Raw genomic sequence first — 26,126 nt, forward strand, 5'->3', positions numbered from 1 at the left:
CGAGGTTCTACTGTATAGCACAGGGAACTATATTCAATATACTGTGATAAAGGCTTATCATAGTATATGGAAAATCTAGTATTTTGTTGAAATAGTATATAACATAGTATATGAAATAATATGTATTTAGTATATGAAGCGATATATGTCATAGTATATTGAAAATCTAGTATGAACAAAATCATAGTATTTTGTTCAAAATCATGGTAAAGGTTTATCATAGTATATTGATTTAGTTCCCTGTGCTATAGAGTAGAACCTTGTTGTCTATCCATCCTGTATATAGTAGTTTGCATATGCTAGTTTCAAACTCCCAGTACTTCCCTCCCTCACTTCTCTGCCCCTTGGCAACCACAAGTCTGTTCTCTGTGTCTGTGAGTACGCTTCCCTGGTGGCTCAGCTGGTAAGAATCCGCTGGTAATGCCGGAGACCTGGGTTCAATCCCTGGGTTGGAAAGATTCTCTGGAGAAGGGAATGGCTACCCACTCCAGTATTCCTGTATGCCTGTAGAATTCCATGGACTTTGTAGTCTATGGGGTTGCAAAGAGTCAGATACAACTAAGCGACTTTCACTAAGGTTTCACATGAAAAGCCATTATGGAAAAGAATATGAAAAAGAACTAGATAAATAGATATAGATGAGTCACTTTGCTGTATGGCAGGCATTAACATTGTAAATCAACTATATTTCAATAAGAGGCTTCCCAGATGGCACAGTGGTAAAGAATCTGCCTGTCAATGCAGGAAATGCAAAAGTGGATTTGATCCCCTGGTCAGGAAGATCCCTTGGAGTAGGAGCTGGCAACCCACTCCAGTACTCTTGCCTGGAAAATTCCATGGACAGAGGAGCCTGGCAGACTACAGTCCATGAGGTTGCAAGGAGTCAGACATGACTGAGCACACATACATACTTCAATAAAAATTTAGAAATCCTTAAATATCTTTTTAATCTCTAGTTTGGATTTTCTCAATGTTGGTACTATTGACTTTTTGGTCAAGGTAATTCTTTGTTGGGGGAGCTGTCCTGTATATTGCAAGATGGTAACTGCATTCTTCATCTCTACTTAGTAGATGTTAGTAGCACCCAGTTGTGACAACCAGAAATGTCTCCAGATATTGCCAGATGTTCCCTAGGGTACAAAATTGTTCCTGATTGAGAACCACTGCTGTAGTTAGAGTATGATACTTCAGTAGAAGGTAGAATATAGGAAGTTGGTAAGTTTAACATGGAGACTTACACATAAGTTGAATTAACAGGCAGAGAAACTTTATTTGAACAAGCAGCAGCCATGGCATTTTAACTGAGAAGTTCTGAGTCTGGGTTTGGATGTTGTCTCCCACACCCTTCCCTCCTCAGCTTGAGAGGCCAATTATCCTAGCTTGACTCCAGTCTTAAGGGTAGTGAGTGCCAGCTCACTGGAGGAGATAAACAATTTTCTATTTGGCATTCTTGTCTAAATATATTAGGACTTTTTCAAGAACAAGCAACTTATTTGGAATTGTTTACAGAACTACTTGATGGTTCTGAGAAAAAATATCCTACATGGGGCTACTTACATCCTCTTCATTTTCCTCCCATGCTATGACCTCAGATAACTCAGAAAACTTTCTTCTGGCTTTCAGTTGAGGTGAGTTAATTGATTTACTTCATGGGCTTATTTCCTTCCTTAAAGGAGTCTTCATTGAAGACCTTACCCATTTTGGAGTGGCTGCATAGCCTAGGATGAATTTAATTTACAGTCTGAGACAATCTATTTACTAGGTGAGAAACTTGGTCTCAGCTTGTGGTTTGCTTTTAAAATATCTTTTAATAAATGAAGTTTTAAGAAATTGTGGCAAAACATAAATAAAATTTACTTCTTTAATCATTTAAAAGTACAATGCCGTGGCATCAGTGGCATTCACCATGTTGTGCAACCATCACCATCATCTATTTTCAGAACTTTTTTAGGACCCCAAACAAATTCTTTAGCCATTAAATATAAACTCTCCATTTCCCCTCACCTCTAGCCCCTGGTATCCTCTATTCTATTGGGTTGGCCAGAAAGTTCCTCTGTTTTTTACATTTTTCATTTTCACTGAGAACTTTATTAAACAACGTATTCATTGTTTTGTTCCACTGTCTTCTGCCATTTTTCAGGCAACTTCATAATTTCATCTTCCCAAAACTTTTTATCTTTTTGAGCAAAGAACTGTTCCAGGTACCTTTTACAGTCTTCCAGGGAATGGAAATTTTTTCCATTGAGAAACTTCTGTAAAGACAGAAATAAATGGAAATCCAAGGTGCAATGCCTGGTGAATATGGCGGATGATTCAGAACTTCTCAGCCAAGATGTGACAGTTTTTGCCTGGTCATCAAAGAAACATACTGGAGAAGGCAGTGGCACCCCACTCCAGTACTCTTGCCTGGAAAATCCCATGGATGGAGGAGCCTGGTAGGCTGCAGTCCATGGGGTCGCAAAGAGTCACTCAGACATGACTGAGTGACTTCACTTTCACTTTTCACTTTCAAACATTGGAGAAGGAAATGGCAACCCATTCCAGTGTTTTTGCCTGGAGAATCTCAGGGACAGGAGCCTGGTGGGCTGCCATCTATGGGGTTGCACAGAGTCGGACACGACTGAGGCGACTTGGCAGCAGCAGCAGCAAAGAAACATACAGTCTTGCTTTATCCTGATGGAAGATTATGCATTTTCTAGTGATTAATTCTGGAGACTTTTCATCAAGTGCTGCCTTCATTTGGTCTAATTGGGAACAGTACTTGTTGGAATTCATCATTTGGTTTTCCGGAAGGAGCTTATAGAGGACTTGCTTCCAGTTCCACCATACAACATATCACCTTCTTTGGATGAAGACTGGCCTTTGGTCTGGTTGTTGGTGGTCGATTGTGCTTGCCCCATGATCTCTACCATTCCACGTTATTGTACAGTATCCATTTTTTGTTGCTTGTCACATTTGTTTTAAAAATGGAAAGTTTTCATTATGTTTAAGTAGAAAATCACAAATGGAAATACAGTCAAGAAGGTTTTTTTCACTTAACTTACGGGGAACCCAAGCATCAAAGTGATTAACATAGCCAAGTTGGTGCAAATGATTTTCATTGCTTGACATAGATGTTTTGAGTATGTCAGCTATCTCCTACGTGGTATAGATATGATTGTTCTCGATGTCTTGATTTGATCACTGTCAATTTCAATTGGTATATTCAACTGAGCCTCATCTATCGAGAAATCTACAGCATGAAACTTTGCTAACCATTTTGACGCGTTTGATTTAGTCATAGCATCTTCTTCATACACTGCACGAACCTTTTTTTTTGCGTCTTAGTTGTGTGTACCTTTCTTAAAATAATAAAGCATAATCTGCCAAAAATGTTGCCTTTTTTTCTTCCATCTTTAGTATGAAAGTGGCTACAAAAAAATTCACCAATTTTGATAAATTTTTAAAAAATGCACACTGATATAACAGTTGTCACAATAGAATCTAACAAAATTGTTTTGAATGATGTTAAAGACAACTAAGTGCAACTAGAGCCATCATACAGAAAAAAACAAATGAACTTTTCAAGCCAACCCAATACTGTCTATGAATTTGCATATTCTCGATGTTGTACATCCTGTTGTTTCTGACTTTTTTCACTTAGCATATTTTCAAGGTTCATCTGTGTTATAGCATTTTGAACAGAATTTCATTACTTTTTAAGGCTAAATAATATTCTTTTGTTTGTACATACAGTAAGTATTTTGTGTATCCAGTTATCTGTTGATGGACTTATAGGTTATTTCTGCCTTTTCACTATTGTCAGTATCACTGCCATGAATGTTAATGTATAAATATGTTTGAGTACCTACTTTTTTTTTCTGTTTTTTTATAGGACTTCAGCTTTTTATTAAATATGTTACATAAGAGATTTAGTCAAAAAACTCATGTTGTCGTTGGACTCCTCTTGTTCTTCTTTCTCTGCCTTCCACTTCTCAACTGGAGAGTAGTGGTGGAGGGGCAGGACTTCCTGGTAGGGCAGATCCATCAGCCCCCACATTGCAGATAAGGCTTCCCGTGTTGACAATGCTGGAGCCTTTGCAGACTGGCTCTGCCGGAAGTGTTCAGCATTTCTGTTAGCTGTTTTAATGAAAACATTGATCTATCCTCTGTGAATGAATGTCACCTCATTGTGGTGTAGGATGAGGCCAGTAGATGAAGATGAAAGTGCCCAGTTGGTGGCTGCCCACCTCACTGCTATTCAGGGCCTCACCTCAGTGTGGCCTTAACTTCCTTGGAATCCTTCTAGCACCACTGTAGAAAGGGGCTCCCTGCTGTCAGCTCTTTTGGGTATATACTCTGAAGTGGAATTGCTGGCTCCACTTAATGATGTAGTTTTGTTTTATTTTTTTGAGGAATAGTGTTAACTTTTAATTTGAATAGAAGGTACTATATACATCGTATTTTTCCCCAATGATAGTAAAATCTACAAATTTTAAGTGCCCAGTTTTTGAATTTTGACAAATAACATATGTAGTCATCACCTGCTGCTAAGTCACTTCAGTCGTGTCCGACTCTGTGCGACCCCATCCCTGGGATTCTCCAGGCAAGAACACTGGAGTGGGTTGCCATTTCCTTCTCCAGTGCATAAAAGTGAAATGTGAAAGTGAAGTCGCTCAGTCATGTCTGACTCTTCGTGACCCCATGGACTGCAGCCTACCAGGCTCCTCCGTCCATGGGATTTTCCAGGCAAGAGTACTGGAGTGGGGTCCCATTGCCTTCTCCAAGTCATCACCGAGGACGAGTTAAATATTTTTATCACCCAGAAAGTTTCTTCCTGCCCTTTCCCAACCAGCCCTTCCTTCCGTTCCCTAGAGGGAACCATTGTTCTGATTTCTGTCCCTGAAAGTAAATTTTGTCTGTCTGTGCTTGAGCTTCTTGTCATGAAGTCATACAGCAATGCATCTTTTGATGATCACAGCTCGGTTACAGCCCAGAGTTTTATTTGGCAAGCAAAGGATAGTACACCCTCGAGGTGTGAGAGTGGGCCGACCCCAAAGGAGAGGCCTCAATTCGTCTTGCCTCCTCTCTTTATACATTTTGTCTTCTCCCCGCTGAGCCTGCTCTATGCAAATTGGGCTAGCCAGGAAGGGAGTGTGTTTGTTTCACCTGAAGTTCGCACTCCTATCCGTGGGTTTTCTTTTGTTCCATTGTTCCATTTTCGGGGGCTTTTCCCTTTCTTTGTCTTTTATCCACCGGCTATTTTGGACTCTTTTTTTGATCAGAAGCTTTAATTTTGATGAAGGGTGATTTATTATTTTTTTTTCCTTTATGGTTAATGCTTTTTGTGTCTTGCCTAGATCTTGACCCTTACCCTCAGACTGAGTTGTGTTCCCCCACCTCTTCTGCATTGGTATTGCAGAAATTAATCTTTTTGGTTGAGGGGGTGTTTAATTTGATTCTTGACACTTTTTTATCAATATACCATATATACAGAAAAGTGCATGTTGTAATTGTACAGTTTAATACATTTTTACAAAGAATGTATTCATGTACTCACCTTTTTTTTAAACATAAACCCAATGTATTTATTTTTAATTAATTGATTATTTTATTTTTGGCTGCATTGGATCGTCATTGCTTTGTGCAGGCTTTCTCTGGTTGAGGGGAGTTGTTCTTCCTTGTGTGTGGGCTTCTCATTGCAATGATTTCTCTTATTGTGGAACTCCAGCTCTAGGGCGAGCGGGCTCAATAGTTACAGCACACAGACTTAGTTGCTCCACCGCATGTGGAATCTTCCTGGACTAGGGATCGAATCTGTGTCCTCTGTATTGCCAGGCAGATTCTTATCCACTGTGTCACCAGGGAAGTCCTTGCTCTCACCATCGATTAAATTATAGAACATCATCAACATCTTAGAGGCCTTCTTCATACCCCCTACCAGTCATTAACTACTCCTCAGAGTAGTTACTTAGGTGTTTAACTTCTACCTTGTAGAAAGGGTTTTACCCTTTCTTTTTTACCCTTTACTTTTGAACTTGATATAAGTGGATGGAATCATTCAGTGTATACATTTCAGTATCTGACTTCCTTGCTCAGAATTATCTTTGTGGTATTCATGTATCTTGTTGCATGCAGTAATAGCTGTTTTTTTCCATTATAACATAGTATTACATTATGGGGTGATACCCCCAGTTTATTCATTTTACTTGGAACGAACATACTTTCATTTTGAGATGTTATGCATAATGCCATCCTTAAAGTGTATGTTTTTTGGGTACACTTATGTACCTAGTAGCAGGATTGCTGGGTCACTGGGAAGAATGTATTTAAGTTCGGTAGATATGAGCAAAGTTTCCAAATACGTTTAATATAATCCCCTTTGTGTATGTGTGCACTTTCCCATACGCTGAATTATGCATAGAAATTCTTTAGAAAATAGCTCAATTTCTAGTGAGGAGGAGGAATGGACAGAGCCTAATACTCTCTCTGTCCTTTCAGTTTTATTTTTACTGTATGTATTTTTTTTTTAATTGAAAATCTTGCTACCATAATATGTCAAAAGTCCTGTTCTGCTTTTTTTGGTTATAGGAAAACTTTGATATCATTATTAATTTGTGTTGCTAAGTTACTCATTTAACCACACCAAGTTTCATCCCAATTATAAAGGACTTTCCAGTTTTAAAATGTGTAAAGTTGGAAAGTTCTTTACAATTGGGACAGAAACTTGGTGTGGTTAAATGAGTAATTTGGAGGCCTGGGATATAGCCCTGCCTCTTCCATTAATAAGCTCTTGAATATAGGCAAATTACTTAACCTCTGGCATCTTAATTTCCTCATTTGTGAATAGTCCCAAAATTGTATGACTCACTAGCCTCATGGGAACATTTGGTGGAATAATAAGGGAGAAAACACTTTGCTATAGATATATATATATATAAATTAGTTCAGTTCAGTTGCTCAGTCATGTCCGACTCTTTGCGGCCCCATGAACCACAGCACGCCAGGCCTCCCTGTCCATCACCAACCCCTGGAGTCCACCCAAACCCATGTCCATCAAGTCGGTGATGCCATCCAACCGTCTCATCCTCTGTCGTCCTCTCCTCCTCCTGCCCTCAATCCCTCCCAGTATCAGGGTCTTTTCAAATGAGTCAGCTCTTTGCATCAGGTGGCCAAAGTATTGGAGTTTCCACTTCAACATCAGTCCTTCCAGTGAACTCCCAGGACTGATCTCCTTTAGGATGGACTGGTTGGATCTCCTTGCAGTCCAAGGGACTCTCAAGAGTCTTCTCCAACACCACAGTTCAAAAGCATCAATTCTTCAGCGCTCAGCTTTCTTTCTTTTTTTTTTTCTGTCCACTATTTTTTTTTTTTTTATTAGTTGGAGGCTAATCACTTCACAACATTTCAGTGGGTTTTGTCATACATTGACATGAATCAGCCGTGGAGTTACATGTATTCCCCATCCCGATCCCCCCTCTCACCTCCCTCTCCACCCGATTCCTCTGGGTCTTCCCAGTGCACCAGGCCCGAGTACTTGAGTGCTCAGCTTTCTTTATAGTCCAACTCTCACATCCCTACATGACCACTGGAAAAACCATAGCCTTGACTAGACGGACCTTTGTTTAATGTTCATATTATTATAGATATAAGTAAACCATATAAATATATCTTACATAAATATGGGGAATTAAGTTTTGATTTTAGAAAGTAAGATAGTTTGAAATAATCTAGGGTATGCAGTAAGGGCTTCCTCAGTGGTGCAGTGGTAAAGGATCTACCCACAATGCAGAAGATGCAGATTTGATCCCTGGGTTGGGAAGATCCCATGGAGGAGGAAATGGCAAGCCATTTCAGTATTGCCTGTAAAATTCCATGGACAGAGGAGCCTGGAGGGTTATAGTCCATTGAATCAAAAAGATTGGGACACAAATAAGCACACATGCACACAGGGTATGTAGTAAAACCATAATCTTCTATGTGAATTTTTCCTTTCTTCCTCATCCCATTTTAAGTTCATGAGAGGCAAACCTGTTGGATAGGTAGCGGTTTAATATTTTTTTAATAAAGCTATCTTTTAGCACATATCCTTGGGTGACTGCTGAGTCAGTCTAGTTTCTGCCTTCTTAATCATCATTTATATTCCTGAGCAGAGTTGGTATTTATGCTGATCCTGGACCTATTTGCCTCAGATCCATTCCTCACCCTTCCCTTCTCTGCTGAGTATTGTGAGGAGCACACCCTTATGGGCTTCATTCCTTCTCAGACTCTGGTGTTAGCACAGTTTCTGGCTGGATTAGCAAGTGAGGGGAACTGTCAGGAGATTGGAGGGTGGGAGGAAGGAGAAGACAGGGCTTTCCTTTCTTTCTCTCTGCTTTGGGAAGTTGGAGGAGTAGGGTGGTTTCTGAAGTGTCTCTTGTTGCTTCTACCAGTCAGGCCATATGCTTTTAGCTTCTTCCAGGTAACCTCAGCCTTAGATACTGGTAGCAATACATTCCCTCCATTTTTCCCCTCAGTTCAGAGGTGGTAGTGACTTGTTCCCTTGCTAACCTCTGATTTGCATCACTATTCCTGTTGGTTCTCATTTCTTCCCTCACCTTCTGTTTTAAATCCTAAAGTACTTTCTGTTTCCTCATTAGACCTTGTCTGATACAGAGTTCAAATTGATATAACAAAAATGCCTTCCATTTTTCAAGATTTGTTATTTCTTTTGATGTCCCCAGTAATATACGGAGGTAGAAAAGTATTATAGTTCCTATTTTAACATGAGGAAATTAACATTGATTGAATAACCACTTTCAGATTTTTCATAATTTTCTCCAATGAAAATTATAGGGGGAAAAATGGAGGCCCAGAGACTTAAATTATTTTCTGTAAGTCCCACCACAGTCTCTTACTGATTGAAGATTGGACTTTTACATGTAAAAATCCTATGTGCTATGTGTCTTCTCCTTAACGAGATCTGTTTCCAAAGAAGTGTTCATTTATAATGTACTTAGAAAAACCTTAGTCATTTTAGAAAATTTTTAAATTAAAGATTCAAAGCACAATAATTTTCTGCTCAGCATCCCCGATGCTAGCAGAAGGAGCAGGGGGCAACAGAGGATGAGATGGTTGGATGGCATCATCAACTCAATGTACATGACTTTGAGCAAACTCCCAAGAGATACTGAAGGACAGGGAATCCTGGTATGCTGCTGTCCATGAAATTGCAGAGTCGGACGCAAATTAGTAACTAAACAACAACATTTGTGTATCCAGGATGCTGTTCATTACCATTAATCAATTTAAAAGTTTTGAATTTTGGTTATTTTTATGAGAATAAAAATACAGTAGGGCAAATTACAGGGAAGAATTCTTGTGATGTCATGTTTGTTTGGTTATGTAATTGTTTAAGATGTGTCTGGTGCATTCTTTTTTTTTTTTAATTTTTTTTATTAGTTGGAGGCTAATTACTTCACAACATTTCAGTGGGTTTTGTCATACATTGACATGAATCAGCCATAGAGTTACACGTATTCCCCATCCCGATCCCCCCTCCCCCCTCCCTCTCCACCCGATTCCTCTGGGTCTTCCCAGTGCACCAGGCTCGAGCACTTGTCTCATGCATCCCACCTGGGCTGGTGATCTATTTCACCATAGATAATATACATGCTGTTCTTTCAAAACATCCCACCCTCACCTTCTCCCATAGAGTTCAGAAGTCTGTTCTGTACTTCTGTGTCTCTTTTTCTGTTTTGCATATAGGGTTATCGTTACCATCTTTCTAAATTCCATATATATGTGTTAGTATGCTGTAATGTTCTTTATCTTTCTGGCTTACTTCACTCTGTATAATGGGCTCCAGTTTCATCCATCTCATTAGAACTGATTCAAATGAATTCTTTTTAACGGCTGAGTAATATTCCATGGTGTATATGTACCACAGCTTCCTTATCCATTCATCTGCTGATGGGCATCTAGGTTGCTTCCATGTCCTGGCTATTATAAACAGTGCTGCAATGAACATTGGGGTGCCCGTGTCTCTTTCAGATCTGGATTCCTCAGTGTGTATGCCCAGAAGTGGTATTGCTGGGTCATATGGCAGTTCTATTTCCAGTTTTTTTAAGAAATCTCCACACTGTTTTCCATAGTAGCTGTACTGGTTTGCATTCCCACCAACAGTGTAAGAGGGTTCCCTTTTCTCCACACCCTCTCCAGCATTTATTGCTTGTAGACTTTTGGATAGCAGTCATCCTGACTGGCGTGTAATGGTACCTCATTGTGGTTTTGATTTGCATTTCTCTGATGATGAGTGATGTTGAGCATCTTTTCATGTGTTTGTTAGCCATCTGTATGTCTTCTTTGGAGAAATGTCTGTAAGAGGAAGAAAGAAAGAAAGACGTCACAAAAGAGTGGAATTCGGACAGGAGAAGAGACAGGCAAGGGAATGTTGTTGCCAGGTCCCCAGCCTTCCACCCCCACTGCCTTGGTGGGGGTGGGGAGCCATGTGGGAGCTGGGGATGTGAATCAGGTCTTTTTACAGTCCCCTGAGAGGCTTTACCTTGTCTTGATAAAAAATGGGAGGGGCAGTGTGCTGAGTGAGATATTTTTTTTACAAACACCTGAAAGACTTACTGTGTCATTATCTCATCAGCTCGTTACCTGACCTCCATGGTAATATAGACTCCTAAATTTAGTGTAGCATGGGAGATGACTACCTCGCTCTGCTATAAAGTACAGGAGGAGGCTCTATTTTGCACTTAAATGTCTTATTGTTTTTAGGGTCTATCAAATAGGTAATTCTCATAGTACTTGTGAAAGCATGTATGAACCAATATCCCTGTTTGTAGGGGGAATTTGACTGAGCAATGATCTGGAGTACAAGAAATTCAGCTTATACATTTACAGGTAAAATTCTAACTAAATTCAGGATTCATAAGGATTTCTGTGGTATGTAGAATTTCCTCATCTTCAAAACTAATAATGATGATAAAAATAACATCAACAGCTAGCACTTCTTTAGGGCTTACTGGGTACCAGACAGTACTCGAATCTCTTCATATGTATTGTCATTCAGTCCTCACAACTCTGTGGGGATATTTTATCCCCCTATCCTTCTGTTTTAAGTGTGAGAGAAATATCACTAATAATGGATATCTTATTATCATCTCTACCTTCTGCTAGCACTCTCTTACCAGCCCCCAACTCTGCCCTGATTACAAGCTCCCCGAAAGCTTATAATCAGTTTTGTTCACTTTTGTATCCTCATTGCCTAGAACAGTGCCTGGCATGTGGTTGGTACTCAGTGAATATTTGTTGAATGAATGAGTTTTTATAGATGAGGAAACTTAAGTTTTCCAAGATTACACAGTAATAAGACAATATGTGGCATGGTAATGATTTATAAAGTGTTTGGTGAACCTACGGTTCTTTTAACTTTTAGACAAACTGTATCATCAAGAGTGTGAAATGACTGTTAGGCACTTGAATTTGGTGGTGCTTTCCCTTCTAATTCCTACTCCATTTTATGAGCCTCTGGGCCCTTGAGATACCTTACAAATTGAACTTTTTTTTTTCCTCCCATTCTTCACCCATGGAACACAAAAAATAGTTCGTCTTTTATTATAAGATTTTAATAATATTGTGCACGTGTGCTAAGTCATTTCAGTCATGTCCAGCTCTTTGCGAACCTTTGGACTATAGCCTACCAGAGTACTCTGTCCATGGCATTCTCCGGGCAAGAGTACTGGAGTGGGTTGCCATGCCCTTCTCCAGGGGATCTTCCCAACCCAGGGATCGAACCTGCATCTCTTATGTCTCCTGCATTGCCAGGCAGGTTCTTTATCACTAGAGCCACCCAGGAAGTCCAAGATTTTAATAATAAGAAAGACTCAAATTTGCATTTTATAAATTTTCTTTAGGCTATAGAAGCAGCAATAGTGATATTATAAACTCAAAGGATTCAGTGTCTCCTGTCTTTTAGAAAAGGGGTAGGTTACAGTGAGGTAGGTCATACAGTTGAGACTTGCTTTAAGATTGCATGCACACCCACTCATATCTGCCTTTAAGCTTGATGATTTGTGTGGTCTTTTGTAGGAAATTTAATTTTGGAAATGGTTAGTTAGGCAGAACAGGAATGGCTAATATCTGATGATTGATGGGGGCTCAGGGGAAGAGAAGAAAGGAAAAAAAAGTCTTTGAAGAGTCTCACATAAGCCCTACTGACTAGAAGAAGGGTGGTCCCAGTCAGAGAATGTGGGTAATCGGAAGATGAAAAGTTAGGTTGCTTAACATTTAATCTTTTTTTCTTTCTTCATATTTATAAAATCAGATCCATATTTCTGTCATTATTTCACTTTATAAACTCCATTGTTATTCCCTATTGGAAAAGAAAAAAGCATTCTTAATTGTGGCTCAGCTGGTAAAGAATCCTCCTGCAATGTGGGAGACCTGGATTCAATCCCTGGGTTGGGAAGATCCCCTGGAGAAGGAAAAGGCTACCCACTCCAGTATTCTGGCCTGGAGAATTCCATGGACTTTATGGTCCATGGGGTCACGAAGAGTCAGACACGACTGAGTAACTTTCACTTTAAACGTTAATTCTGGGTCACAGTAAGCTTTTTTTCCTTCTCATCATATTAATATTATGCACATGTAAGTCTTGGGTTTTTTGTTGTTATATCACCTAAGGTTCTGGAACAGAATGATTACAAATCATTTCCCTTCTTCCCCTGGTATACCCTTTCTTTTACATTTTTAAAAATAAGGGAACACCAGAACTTCCCTGGTGGTCCAGTGGTTCAGTCTCCACTGCAGAGGGTGCAGGTTTCTTCCTTAGTCTTGGAACTAAGATCCCATATGTGGCATGGCACGGCCAAAAAAAAAACGTGACCATTAAAATAATCAGGGAATACCTCCAACATGTGTTAAAATGCATAAAAAGTAACAAATAACCCATGTGCTTACAGGCCAGATTTAATAAATAAAAGCATTTAGCCGTATATATTTTAGAGCTTTTAATTTTTTTGATAGCTAAAGCATTAAAGAGTTTAATTCTCCTTTTTATTGATTTCTAATTCACTCTTCCTTCTTCCTTGAGGTCTCCACTGTTCTGAGGTTGGTGTGAATACCTGTCTTTTTACCATAGAAAAGTTAACTTCTTAATGAATTTTTACCTATGTTTTAATTGAATTCAAAGGAATAGTAATTCATAGTTGCTCTATCGTGAATCATTTTCAGTATCTGAGGTGTCTGAAATATTTTTCTTCTTGTTGACTTCTCATTACTGGGCAACAGTATAATGTTTCACTTTTGAGCTATTGCTAAGACTGTGTTTTGCTATTTTTGGGTCTCTGATCTGTCAGATGTGATATTAACTTTGTTATATATATTTTGTTAGTAACACTCTTGAAATATCTTTTGGAAAGTCATTTTATTCACCTTCCAAAACCAGGAAGTGAGAGAAAGGAAAAGAGGGAAAGAATGATTCTGTTTTTCCCTTCAGGCAAGTTATCACTTGAGAAACTGATGTTATGAACCACACAAACTGTACAGGAATATATACTGAATGTGTGTATAGTAGGACAAGTATCTCAATGTAATAACCCACACATTTTTAATACATTGGTTAAAAATGGTCAGCAGCATGAAGAATTTAACATGATATTATAGCCTCCTCTTGGTTAGTTTAGACAGGAGGACAGTGGTCAAGGAGAAAACCTAACAATGACTGTTTGTTTGTTTTTGTCAAAATATGCTACCCAGCTCCAGAGTTTCCTATTTTGGAAAAGCAGAACTGGTTGATACATCTCCATTATATCCGGAAGGATTTTGAAGCATGCAAGGTGAGAGGCTGAAGTGATAGAGAACATGAGAGGCAGGCTTTGATTAAGCATCTGTGTCTGTCACTCAGTTTGTATGGCAGGTAATAACCCATTATTTTAATAATGTGTGAAATCTTGTTTCTTCACATTTTGTGTATTTATTAGCTTTTGCTGTGATAATGCTGCTTAACAAACAACCTCAAAATGTCAGTGGCCTTTTTTATTACTTGTAGGCCTTCAGATTGGCTATAGGTTGGCGGGGTTTAACCACAGTCTGTGGATCAGGTTCCAGTGTGCTCCATGTGTCTTCTCATTTCAAGACCAGGCTGAAGGAGCCGTTGCTCTCTGGGACTTGTTGGTCTTATGGTGGACAGCAGATGTTCAAAGCAGCATAGTGTTTAACTTTTTGATCTCTGGATAGGTGAAAAATGGTGTTTCACTTTTATTTCATAATTCTTGTGGTGAGCTTGATCCTTTGTATATTTTAAAACCATTTGTATTTTCTTTTCTCTAAACTGTATCTTTGGTGATATATATGTTACATGCTTGCTGGCAGAGAATAGTATCATCATGCAAAATATATCCTTGGTATTGTCTTTTTTTGGCATTCAGAGCTTTGTAATGCTTTTAAGGTTGTGATTTTTGTACCTGTCACATTTGTACCCACAGCAGTGCAAAGAACTAGCAGTGTTTAGTTCCAGTATGGATTTGGAAAGTTTTTTTTTTCTTCTGTGATACTATCCTTATTTCCTCTTTCCTTTATTGACCACTTTTTCTGTTTCCTTTTTTTCGGCTTCTCTTCCTTTGCTTGTTTCTTAAGAATTGGGCCTGTCCCTGTGTACTGTCCTTGACTGTTTTCTCTGCTTATTCTGCACACTTCTTCCTGATTGCCAGATCAGTCTGATGCTTACTGAATGCTTCACAGACATTTCAAATTCAACTTTTCTATAGCCACATTTACCTGCTTCCTTCCATACCTATTGCTTCTCCTTTTTCCCTATCTCTTGAGTCCTTACATATACTCCTTGTCCATGTCTTGTTGTTCAGTTTCCCAGTCATGTCTGACTCTTTGTGATCCTGTGGATTGCAACACGCCAGGGTTCTCTGTCCATCACCATCTCCCAAAGTTTGCTCAAGTTCATGTCCATTGCATCAGTGATGCCATCCAACCATCCCATCCTCCGACACCCTCTTCTCCCTCCACCCTCAATCCTTCCAAGCATCAGGGACCTCTCCTGTGAGTTGGCTGTTCGCATCAGACAACCAAAATACTGGAGTCTCAGCCTCAGTCTGTCCTTCCAGTGAATATTCAGGGCTGATTTCCCTTAAGATTGACTGGTTTGCTCTCCTTGCTGTCCAAGGGACTCTCAGGAGTCCTCTCCAGCACCACAGCATGAAGGCCTTAACTTTTTGGCACTCTGCCTTCTGTATGGTCTACCTCTCATAACTGTATGTGACCACTGGGAAGACCACAGCCTAGACTACTTGGGCCTTTTGTCGGCAGAGCAATGTCTCTGCTTTTCAACACACTGTCTAGGTTTGTCATAACTTTCCTGCCAAGAAGCAAATGTCCTTTGATTTCGTGGTTGCAGTCACCATCCACAGTGATTTTAGAGCCCTAGAAGAGGAAATCTGTCACTACTTCCACCTTTCCCCCCTGCATCTGCCAGGAAGTAAAGGGGCTGGATGCCATGATCTTATTCATAATATTTAGTTTTAAGCTGGCTCTTCCACTCTCCTCCTTCACCCTCATCAAGAGGCCTTCCAGTTCCCCCTCGCACTCTGCCATCAGAGTGGTACCGTTTGCGTATCTGAGGTTTTTGATATTTCTCCCACCTGTCTTGATTCCAGCTTGTAATTTATCCAGCCTGCCATTTTTCATGATGTGCTCAGCATATAGATCAAACAGGATGACAGCAGACAGGTGTCCATGTCTTCCATTACTTAAAAACACTTGAAAACACTTAACCACTACTCAGAAGTATTGTTTGTTTCTTTTTCAGGCTGTTATCAAAGAACAGCTTCAGGAGACTCAGGGGTTATGTGAATATGCTATCTATGTCCAAGGTGAGTCATATATTTCTTCTCTTCTTGCTAGAGAAGTGCACACTCTGCCTAGATTCTGGAAAAAGAACAACTTATGAAATGCTTAAATTCAAGTAAATGTTCCACAAATCTCTTGTTTAGTATTACTGTTTTTTTGAAATCAAAACATAATTATTGTGCTGGATTTGGCCTCAGAAATGACTAGTTCTGTTAAAAAGCTTGCTACTGTCCTTCACCCCTATTCTAGTTTCTGGCTAGTGTTTTTCAGAATTGTTGTTAGGGTTGCTGCCTCCTGCAGCAATGTTGGGCCCCAAAGAGGCTTTTCGAGAATTTTTTGTAGTCAAGCTAGAAGAGATGAGAAAAAGCTTGAGTAATTTTTGTATGGTGAGTCAGGATGAGGGGAAGAAGCCTAGAGGTATACAGGACAAAGCAGAGAATAAATGGAAGTCATCAGCAATCAAATATTATAGGGACTGAATGATATAGAGATTAGAGGGACTGGCTGGGATTTTACTCTCTGGTGCCCAAGTAGCATCCTTGTTTGCTACTTGGGCACCAGGAACTTTCTTTTTGACTCTTTGACATAAATGAATGGTTTTGTTTCCCACTCTGCATTGTAGTCTTCAGATTAATATGCAATTTTCTGACATAATTGGTAATATATTAACATATCTAGGACATTGTGGCAAAATAATGCTCATTTATTCCCAATATCACCAGTTCCAGACTTACAGTGCCTCATACTACTTAAGCATGTAAATCTTCTGAAAGCTTAGGTCTAGGAAAAATGATTGATTCTGATTGGTTGCTAGACTGAGAACCAGCTCTGAAATATTACTGCATTCTTTGCCAGCATCTCCTTGTTGGACTTGGGTTTTTGATTGCACATGCCCCATTTGGGTGTACTCTCTGAAAACTATCAGGTGAAGTTGGAATTACCATGATTAATAGAGTATCTGATAGGATCTATAAGAATGTTCTTACAGTGAAGAGTTTCTGGAATAATTTACAAGGGACCCAATTATCTGCCTGTTGGAAGCTGGGAGTGGAGAAATAGGTAGGTCCCAGATACCTTTAAAAAAAGGTTTTAGCTCATCACCAACTTTGCTGTTTGTTTCAATCCATCTGAAGTCATATCTGATTGTATTTTAAGACACAGTTATCCAAAGGGTTTCTTTGGTAAGATTTCCTACTTCCCTCTTTCTCCAGTTTATTACATGCCAGGCTCCATTCTCAGAATATGATTTTATTTTCTGTGTTTCCTCTTTCTTGGCAGCTTTGATATTGCGTCTGGAAGGAAATATCCAAGAATCCCTAGGACTTTTTCAGATGTGTGCAGTTCTCAGCCCTCAGTGTGCTGATAACCTCAAGCAGGTGGCCAGATCTCTGTGAGTATTGGCAGTCTGGAGGCCTTGGGGCACTGGTGGAGGATAGTGGAAAGTGCCTTCTCAGGCTGGGGCTTGCTTAGAGAGAAGTGTAACGAATTCACTTTGAAGAGTGTGGATTAATTTTGAAGTTTGAGAAAATAAGATAACCGGTATAAAGCAACTGAGTATTTCAAACACTGCATATTCTAGTTTGATAGGAGAGCACTGATAGTATTTCTCAAGTAGGAACATCTTGTGCTTCAAGTACCCTAATCATATTGCCAACCCATGGAATTTTTCTTGTCTTCTGTTCCAATACTTAGCATACTACTATATACACAGTAGTTTTGTAGTGTTTGTTAAGTGAATGCTCTGAAGGCTCCTGGCTTCTGGCATTCTCTAGAATCTTTTATAAGCTTTTAAGTACTAATAGCTTTACTACTCCAGAGTAATAGAGTGATCTATGGAGTTTCCACCCTTTCTAACCTGCAGTGTCATCGAGACCTACACTGTTTTTGCACAGAGGCTGATTTTCCCCTGTGTCCCCGGAATTAGCATAAGGAAAGAGGCTTAGTTTGGAAGAGAAGGGCGTGTCCCTAGTACATGATGATGAAAAATGGTGGCAGTTCTTGTTTAACGTGGAATTAATTTGGCTTGTTTCTTGGTCTACATTTATTGTACATTGGGAAAATAAATTACACAAGACTTTCATTAAAACTGGGGCTTCCCCGGGGGCTCAGTTGGTAAACAGTCCACCTGCAGTGCAGAAGACACAGGATACCTGGGTTCATTCCCTGGGTCAGGAAGATCTCGTGGAGAAGGGAATAGCTACCCACTCCAGTGTTCTTGTCTGGAGAATTTCATGGACAGAGGAGCCGGGCAAGCTATAGTCCATGGAGTTGCAGAGTTGGACACGACTGAGCAACTAACACTTCCACTAAAATTGGTGTAGAATGGGACCAAAGCCTTGGCACAGCTACCAGCTCTGTCCCTACCAAGAACTTCTGCTGTTGGTATATATGAGTCTCACTGGCTAAACCTGCACAAGCCACTCATAAGGAAGAGGCTTCCAAAATTCTCTGCTGGCTGGAACGTGAGTCAAATGTGGGACTAGTGGGGTTGGTCTTATAAAAAACTTTATGTTAATAATTACAGAAAATGTGTTTCTTCATCAGATTTCTTTTGGGAAAACATAAAGCTGCCATTGAAGTATATAATGAAGCAGCTAAACTTAATCAGAAAGACTGGGTAAGTAGGGAACTTTGTTCTTTGTTAGTAACATGCTGACGGTTTCATTTATCATATAGCTATCATTTGTATTTATTACTGAGTTATTACATGCCAAAACTGTCTTTATTTTATCCTCACCCTTGATTGATGATTTGGCCTAGGTATAAGATCAAAAATTAGGTTTCTTCATAACTCAGCAGACAGTGCTGCCAAGGTTTCTTGGTATAAGTGTTGTTGATGAGTAGTCTGTTACTAGTCTGATTCTTGTTGATAACCCCACTCTCCTGTCTAGAAGCTTTGAGGATTTTCTGTTTATTATTGGAGTTCTGAAATACCAGTAATAGTTGTCATGATGTGTTTCTTCTCTTTTGCATTCAGTTGGCTCTTTCACTTTGAAGACCCTTGCCTTTGGATAGAGAGGTGGTTTTTTTTTGAGTAGTTTTTCATTATTTTTTCCTCTCCATTGTCTGTATCATTTAGGGATTGTGTGTAACTGTAACAAAACATTAAACACTGACTACAAATTACCGTTTTATTTTTTTCTTATGTAACAAGAAGCCCAGGAAAGTAGTTACTGACATTGATTTGACAACACTGAGACTTTTTCTTCATGGCTACAAGATGGTTGCTACAGCTCTAACACCACATCATTATTCTAGTAGGGAGAAAGAGGAGGCAACAAAGAGAAAAAGACATAACCTTTGTGGAGAAAGTATAACTTTCCCAGAAATTCCCGACAGACTTCCACGTACATTATATTGACTACCTGTTTTGTAAAGAAGAATGGGAAATATAGTTTTTAAGTTGAACACATTGTCACTCTAAATGTAATTAGGTTTTTGTTAGTAAGGTAATCAGAAAGAGTGAATATTAGGTAGATAACTAGCAGCTTTTGCCACACTGTTTTCTACTCTCTATTACATGTTGTTCTGCATCTGTTCTCCTTGTCTTGTAACTTGCCTCTCATATTTTCCACATCCTTGTCTTTGCTGTACAGAGATATTTCCTCAATCATATCTTCCAAGTCATCACTTTTGTTTTTAGCTATATTCATATTCAATACTTTTTATTTTAGTAATTATATTTTTAATTTTCAAGAACTCTGTCTTTTCTTACGGTTGCCTCTTCATGTCTGTGACCCTTTGAAGTTCTCTTCTGCGTTCCACAATTATCTTTTTCTTCCTCTCTTTATTTTGGTTCTTTTTTTTCAATGTTGATGGTTTTTTCAAAATACCTGTGATTCTTAGAAAGATATATCTAAGAATGAAGGAGATTCTTAGATATATCAAACAGTGAAGGATTAGATTGATTAGTAGAAAGAGCTAGCATGGGTTTTGCCTGCAGTTCTTACAGTCCTGTTATTTTTTAGATGTGTTTGTCAGTCACTTTTCTGCTGCAGATCTGAAGACTGAGATGTTTAAGTCATTTTGCCATTGAGTATTTTATAGCCACAGGCCAAAGTAAAGCTACAGATAAAGGAAAAGTGAGTTACTCTTTTGTTCATTTAGTCACTTTTTTCAACAAGTGAATGTCTGCTGTGTGCCAGGCACTGGGCTGCAGATGCAAAAGATGGATTGGTGGTTTATGGGACAATCAACCCGGAAATAAGGAAGGAAGAGAGGCAAATTAGGGGAGAGGGTGGTGATAACAAATTAGAATTAAGTCATATTTTCAGAAGATTATGGACATGATGAATTGTAGCGTCTGGTAGGATATCTAAATTGAGATGTATCCAATACATGGCTGTATATAGAAATCTGAAGCTCAAGTGTTCTGGGATGATACATGTTTTGGAGTCAACACAAAGGTGATGATTAAAACCATGAAATTGGATGAGATCACTCTGCAGTGAGCTGAGGATGGAATCCTGGAAAAAACAAGTTTGAAGGGCTGAGCTGAAGAGAAAATGAGCCCATAGAGGGAGATAGAGAGGAAGTGAGACAGGTGAGCTCAGGGACGGGATGGGGGGGAAAGGGAGAATGTTTACTGGTCTGTCCAGTTGGTTGAAAGAGTTCATTTGGTATTACTCTTCTGGGATAACAAGTCCATTGGTGCCAGTAGAGATGGTCATTTCTCAAACATCCATTCTCTGCCCTGATGCTTCATGAATGCCTGTGGCCTGTAGAAAACCTGTAGCTCTGCTTTCTTGGACTCATCAGGGTATTCCACAGTCTAGCTGCAGCAGGAGAATAATAATTCCTCTTGCCATGATCTCATTGGAGCAGCTGTTAAGTAGGGAGGATTTCCTGTACTTTTAGACGAGGAAGCTGAGGCTTTTGGAGATGGAGTGACTTGCTGAAGGGCACACAGTAAGGTAATGGCAAAAATGGAGCCAGAATTCAGGTCTAGAATCTAGGATTCCTCACTTTAGGCCTGTAATTTTTCCACTGTATCAATTGCCCTTGCAGAATGTCTGCTGCATCCTCTCACCCCATGAAAAACAGAACTTAACTCTGATTTGTTCTAGTTTTCTTTACAAATTCAGAAATTTCCTTGGCTGTCAGTTTGTTTAAGGCATATTGCTGCTGTTTTGCCAAGTAATAACTATGGCAGATATTTTCAAAAGGGTAGGGGCATTAGTTACCTTCCAGGACATTAAAGGACAAGTAGACTATATTTCTCCTCTCTCCAGCTCAGTGTGTACATTCTTAAAGGGTGATGAAGTGGAATGTATTTGTGGAGTTGGAAAGAGGAGAATTATAGCCCTACTTTTAGAGACAGGCCTGGGTTCAAATCCCACTGCTTGGCAATATGTGGACATATTTTGGGTTGTGATTAAGAAAAATTTCTTGTAATGTGAGTCATTTATCAGAAATTGGAACATGATTCAATATCAGATATTAAGCAGTAACTAATTTTTTTTTCCCAAGTATGATAATGGTATTGTGGGTAGATTTTAAAAAAGAGAGATCTTATCCTTTGGAAGTACATACCGAGGAACTTCCCTGGTGGCTCAGTGGTAAAGAGTCTGCCTGCCAGTGCAGGAGACACAGGTTCAAGTCCTGGTCTGGGAAGTTCCCACATGCCTAGCAGCAGCTAAGCCCGTGCACTGTAACTAGTGAGCCTGTGCTCTGGAGCCTGGGAACCACAGCTACTGAGCCACGGGGGCCTGCGCGTCCCGGAGCCCGTGCTCCGTGACAGGAGGGGCCACCATACAAGTAGACCGTGCAGCAGAGAGTAGCCCTCACTCACCACAACTAGAGAAAAGCACGGGCAGGAGTGAAGACCCAGCACAGCCAAAAATACATACATAGACAATAAACATTAAAAAGAGGAAAACATACTGAAATGCTTGTGGATAAAATGTTGTATTATCTGGTATTTGCTCACAGAAGTAGTGGGATGGATGCGGGGGTATGGATTGGATGGTTGTTGGAGCAAGACAATGAGTACATGGTGATTCTTTACATATTATATATATTGATATTCTTTTTTTTTTTTAATAGTCCCTTAGCAATCTGAGACCATTTCTTTTTTTTTTTTTTTTTTTTAACACTTATTATTTTGGCTGCACTGGGTCTTTGCTGCTGTGCTCAGGCTTTCTCTGGTTGCAGTGAGCAGGGGCCACTCTTGATTGTGTGTGCAGGTTTCTCATTGTGATGGCTTCTCCTTACAGAGCACAGATTCTAGGCATGCGGGCTCAGTAGCTGTGGCTTGGGAGGCTCTGGAGTGCAGTCGCAGTAGTTGTGGCGCATGGCCTTAGTGGTACCACAGCATGTGGAATTTTTCTGGACCAGGGTTTGAACCAGTGTCCTCTGCATTGTCAGGCTGATTCTTAGCCACTGGACCACCAGGGAAATCCTTTTCTTTCTTTTTATCAGCTTTATTGATATATAATTCAAATACCATACAATTCACCTAGTAAAAGTATATGATTCATTGTTTTTTAATATATTTACAGAGTTGTGCAATGATCATTACAGTCTTTATTTTTATTGGAGTATAGTTTCTTTACAGTGTTGTGTTATTTTCTGATGTATAGCAAAGTGAATCAGCCATACGTATACATATATCCCTTCTTCCTTGAATTTCCTTCCCATTTAGGTCGCTAGATAGCATTGAGTAGGGTTACCTGTGCTATACAGTAGGTCCTCATTAGCTGTTTTTTATAGTAGTGTATAGATGTCATTCCCAATCCCCCAATTCATCCCTGCCCCCTCCCCCTCCTTGGTAGCCATACATTTGTTTGGTATGTCTGTGTCTCTGTTTCTGCTTTGCAAATAAGTTCATCTGTGTCATCTTTCTAGATTTCACATATAAGTGATATTATACAGTATTTTTTTTTCTCTTTCTGACTTGGCTTACTCTGATTGACTATCTTTAGGTTCATCCAAGTCTCTGCAGATGGCACATTTTCATTTTTTTATGGCTGAGTAATATTCTGCTGTATATATGGCCATGTCTTCTTTATCCATTTCTCTGTTGATGGACATTTAGGTTGCTTCCATGTTCTTGAAATTCTTTAAGATTTAAAACTAAGAAAAAAGAAAAATCCCTGTGCTGATGCTTTCTGCATTAAGCAAACTGCTTAACTTCTCTGAGCTTCAATTTCCTTATTCCTAAAATCAGAATTGTTATACTTATGTTTCAGATTTGCTAGGAAAATTAAAGTAATATATATGAAAAACATCTGGCATAGGATCACTGATTGCAATTTTGTTGTTATTTTAGGCAACTTGGAAAACATTAGACAGTTGTCTCTAAGCCCTTGAAGGTTCATATTTCTTCAGAGAGGGACACTCCTGGGTCTGCATGTGCTTCTGCACTTCCTCACTTACTGCTTCCCAAGAGCAGTTTCCTCACCCTTGCCTTTTCCTTTCTTTAAAGCTGCGTTAAATAAAAAAAGATTTAATATAATGGAGTTAAAGAGATTATATAGAACACAAAGTCAGGAAATACAGATTGGTCTTGCAGTGAACTAGAACTGGAAAGCAGTCAGCAACCAAGTTAGCTTCTCTGCATTTCTGCTGTTTTTTTCTTTCTGTAGATCAGAGGTTGGCTTTTTTTGGGGGGGGGGGTGGTGAAGGTCAGGTTAGTATATATTTTAAGCTTTGCAGCTTTATATAGTCTTTGTTGCAGTTACTTAACTCTGAAGTTCTATGAAAGAACCATAGAGTATACATAACAAGTGGTTGTGACTGTGTTCTAATACAACTTTATTTACAAAAAGGGGCAGAGGTTGGATTTGTCCCACTGGTCTAGTTTGCTGACCTGTGCTGCAGACTTCTGCAGATAAGCCCCAATTACATATCTAATTACATATCTGTAATTGGAGCCAGTCTGCAAAAGCCTGCAGCACAGGACCATGCAGGAAACCTGAATTTGATCCTTGGGTAGGGAAGTTCCCCTGGAGAAGGGAATGGCTACCTACTCTAGTATTCTTGCCTGGCAAATCCCCTGAACAGAGGAGCCTGGTGGGCTACTATCTGTGGGGTCACAAAGAGTCATACAGGACTGAGCGACTAACACTTTCACTTTTCACATATCTGTACTCCATCGTAGTGGCCTCCAGATGGCACTATCAGCCTCCAAGTCCATATCACCTAGTGCGTGAATGCCTAGATTCCTATGAAAAGAAGTCTGACACCCACACCCACACCCCTCCTTAGAGCTGGAGAAGGAACTGTGGTAGTTTCTTCTGAGAAGAGGGCACAAAGGGTTTGTTCTGTGAGCAGCTCTAAGAGAAAAAAAGGTATAGGAATGGGCTGGGTATGCACCCAAAGGTACTTCATAGGCCCGGGAAGATCACCAGTTTATTCTGCTTTTCTCTCTTATAATCTGAATAAGATTCAAGTAAAAAACTAACCATAGTGCATGTTTTCAAGCTTAAATATTGCCAAGCAACAATAATCTCTAGATGCCAGTTCACACTCTAAAATTACGTGGAATTTACACTTGTTTTCTTTTCTTTTGTGTGTAGGAAATCTGTCATAACCTAGGAGTTTGCTACATTTATCTGAAACAGTTCGACAAGGTAATCTGTAGAAATGGTGGTGGTGGTGGGTGAGCAGTTGTCTGGGGATTTCACTGAGGGTACACTTTTTACACAGGTCCCATGGATCATTTTGTATTATTCCTACTGCTTGCAGAGACTTTTAGAAGTAAAAAATGAAAGTTCCATATACGTTTACTCCCATTTTTATTCTCATTTGTCACATTTCATCTGATTTTTTCCCCCTGCTTTTTAACAAGAAAGTGACAAATTCTAGAAACAGAGGAAATGGTAATCTCATTTCTTTCTTTCTCTCTTATTTTCCACACCTTAGTTTAATTTTCCAGAATAGAAACACAAATGTTTAATAAAATTTAAATATAAAAAAGTGGATCTATAAGTCTTAAAAGTGTAATTATGGCCAAGTGAGCTATCTTATATTTCAGTTTTCAGGTCATTGGAAATGAATTTTTAATCTGAAGTAGTTTGATGTGAGAGTTTGCGTTTTTAAGGTTATTTTCCACGTGAGATTGTTATATTTCATTGTGATTAGGCTGTAGTGCCCAAGACTTATGATCAGATAAAACTTTTGAGCTTACTCTGATACTCAGATAAAGGGGAAAAATGTATATATCTTAACTGAGGGGTAGACCAAATTATTGAGAACTCTAAAAGTTAGACAGTGGGGTTGGTCAGTTTCCTTCATAATGCTCCCACTTAGTGACTGAAGTTTTATTCTCTTTTCTCCAGTGCTGACAGGACTGAGAACCTGAATTAGTTGATACTCATTTGATAATATTTAATATGTACCAGTTCATAAACTGAAACAATCTAATCAATCCCTCAGGGTTAAAAAAAAAAAACAAAACAACTGTACATCAGCATTTGAGGTGTGAGAATAACTTTTGCTCTTCTGAGATACATAAAAATAATACCTGTATCTGTGCAAATACAATCTACATATTTAGTCGATATTTAGTCGATTAGGTTTTCTGGGCAGATCTGACTCTTCAGTGTTATATACTTGGTTAGGAGGTTTTTCTCTTCAGAGAAATTTTAAGCAAGAACATATCTATTCATGGGATTATTCTGAGCCAAGAGAGAGCTGGATTTGGTTTTTGGTCAGACCTGAACTGAGGAGGAAAATTATATTTAGATTTTACTGTAAAGATAACAGGCTGAGCAAATATAGTAGCTGGCATTTATATAAATACTCGTTGAATCAGTGAAGGACTAAACAGCCTTTATCATCATCTACAAGATAACCTCTAACAGAGCAAGGAGTTTTCTCTGTTAGCTTTGGTATACTAGTACCTAGAGCAATAGGCACTCGATGATACCTGCTGAATGAATAAATGAGTATTCATTCATTCATTTATCCAAATATTGGTGAGGAAAATGAGGTCCCCCATGGAGAAGGGTGTGCATTTGGTCAGTGGTGCAGCTGGGGTCAAGTTTGGGGCAGTACTCTCTATGTACCATGATATCCTTCTTGACATATGGAGTATGAATCATGGAATGGATATCAAAAAGCAGAAAACACTCAAAAAGTTTAATCCTCTTGTACAAGCCCCCCAGGTGGCACTAGAGGCAGACATTTCATGTTTCCAGCTGTCCTACGAGAGCACAGTTTAGGTATGTTTTAGTTTTTTGGGCGGTGGGACATTTGCTGAAATGTGATGTTCCTACTTGAGTACAGCAGGAGCTCTTTCTTTACATTAGCCGTACAGTCACTGTCCTTTCCTGGTTGTGATTTGGTTCTCTGTA

At 39.4% G+C, this 26,126-nt stretch overlaps 1 protein-coding gene across 6 annotated transcripts in view; it reads left to right on the forward strand.

Moving 5' to 3' along the window:
* BBS4 (Bardet-Biedl syndrome 4) overlaps positions 1–26,126 on the forward strand; it is a 48,635-nt gene that overhangs the window by 12,867 nt on the left and 9,642 nt on the right. For 3 of the 6 annotated variants that reach the window (XM_065940462.1, XM_065940464.1, XM_065940465.1), the window contains exons 3-7: positions 13,726–13,805; positions 15,788–15,851; positions 17,107–17,218; positions 18,373–18,445; positions 24,348–24,401. In XM_065940462.1, the coding sequence (XP_065796534.1) occupies positions 13,726–13,805; positions 15,788–15,851; positions 17,107–17,218; positions 18,373–18,445; positions 24,348–24,401 (383 nt within the window). Of the gene's footprint in view, positions 1–10,811; positions 10,870–13,725; positions 13,806–15,787; positions 15,852–17,106; positions 17,219–18,149; positions 18,291–18,372; positions 18,446–24,347; positions 24,402–26,126 lie in introns of all 6 variants that reach the window. The other 3 variants (XM_065940463.1, XM_065940467.1, XM_065940466.1) reach the window with 3 other exon arrangements.

Source organism: Muntiacus reevesi, chromosome 7 (genome assembly GCF_963930625.1).
Source record: "Muntiacus reevesi chromosome 7, mMunRee1.1, whole genome shotgun sequence".
NCBI lineage: Eukaryota > Metazoa > Chordata > Mammalia > Artiodactyla > Cervidae > Muntiacus > Muntiacus reevesi.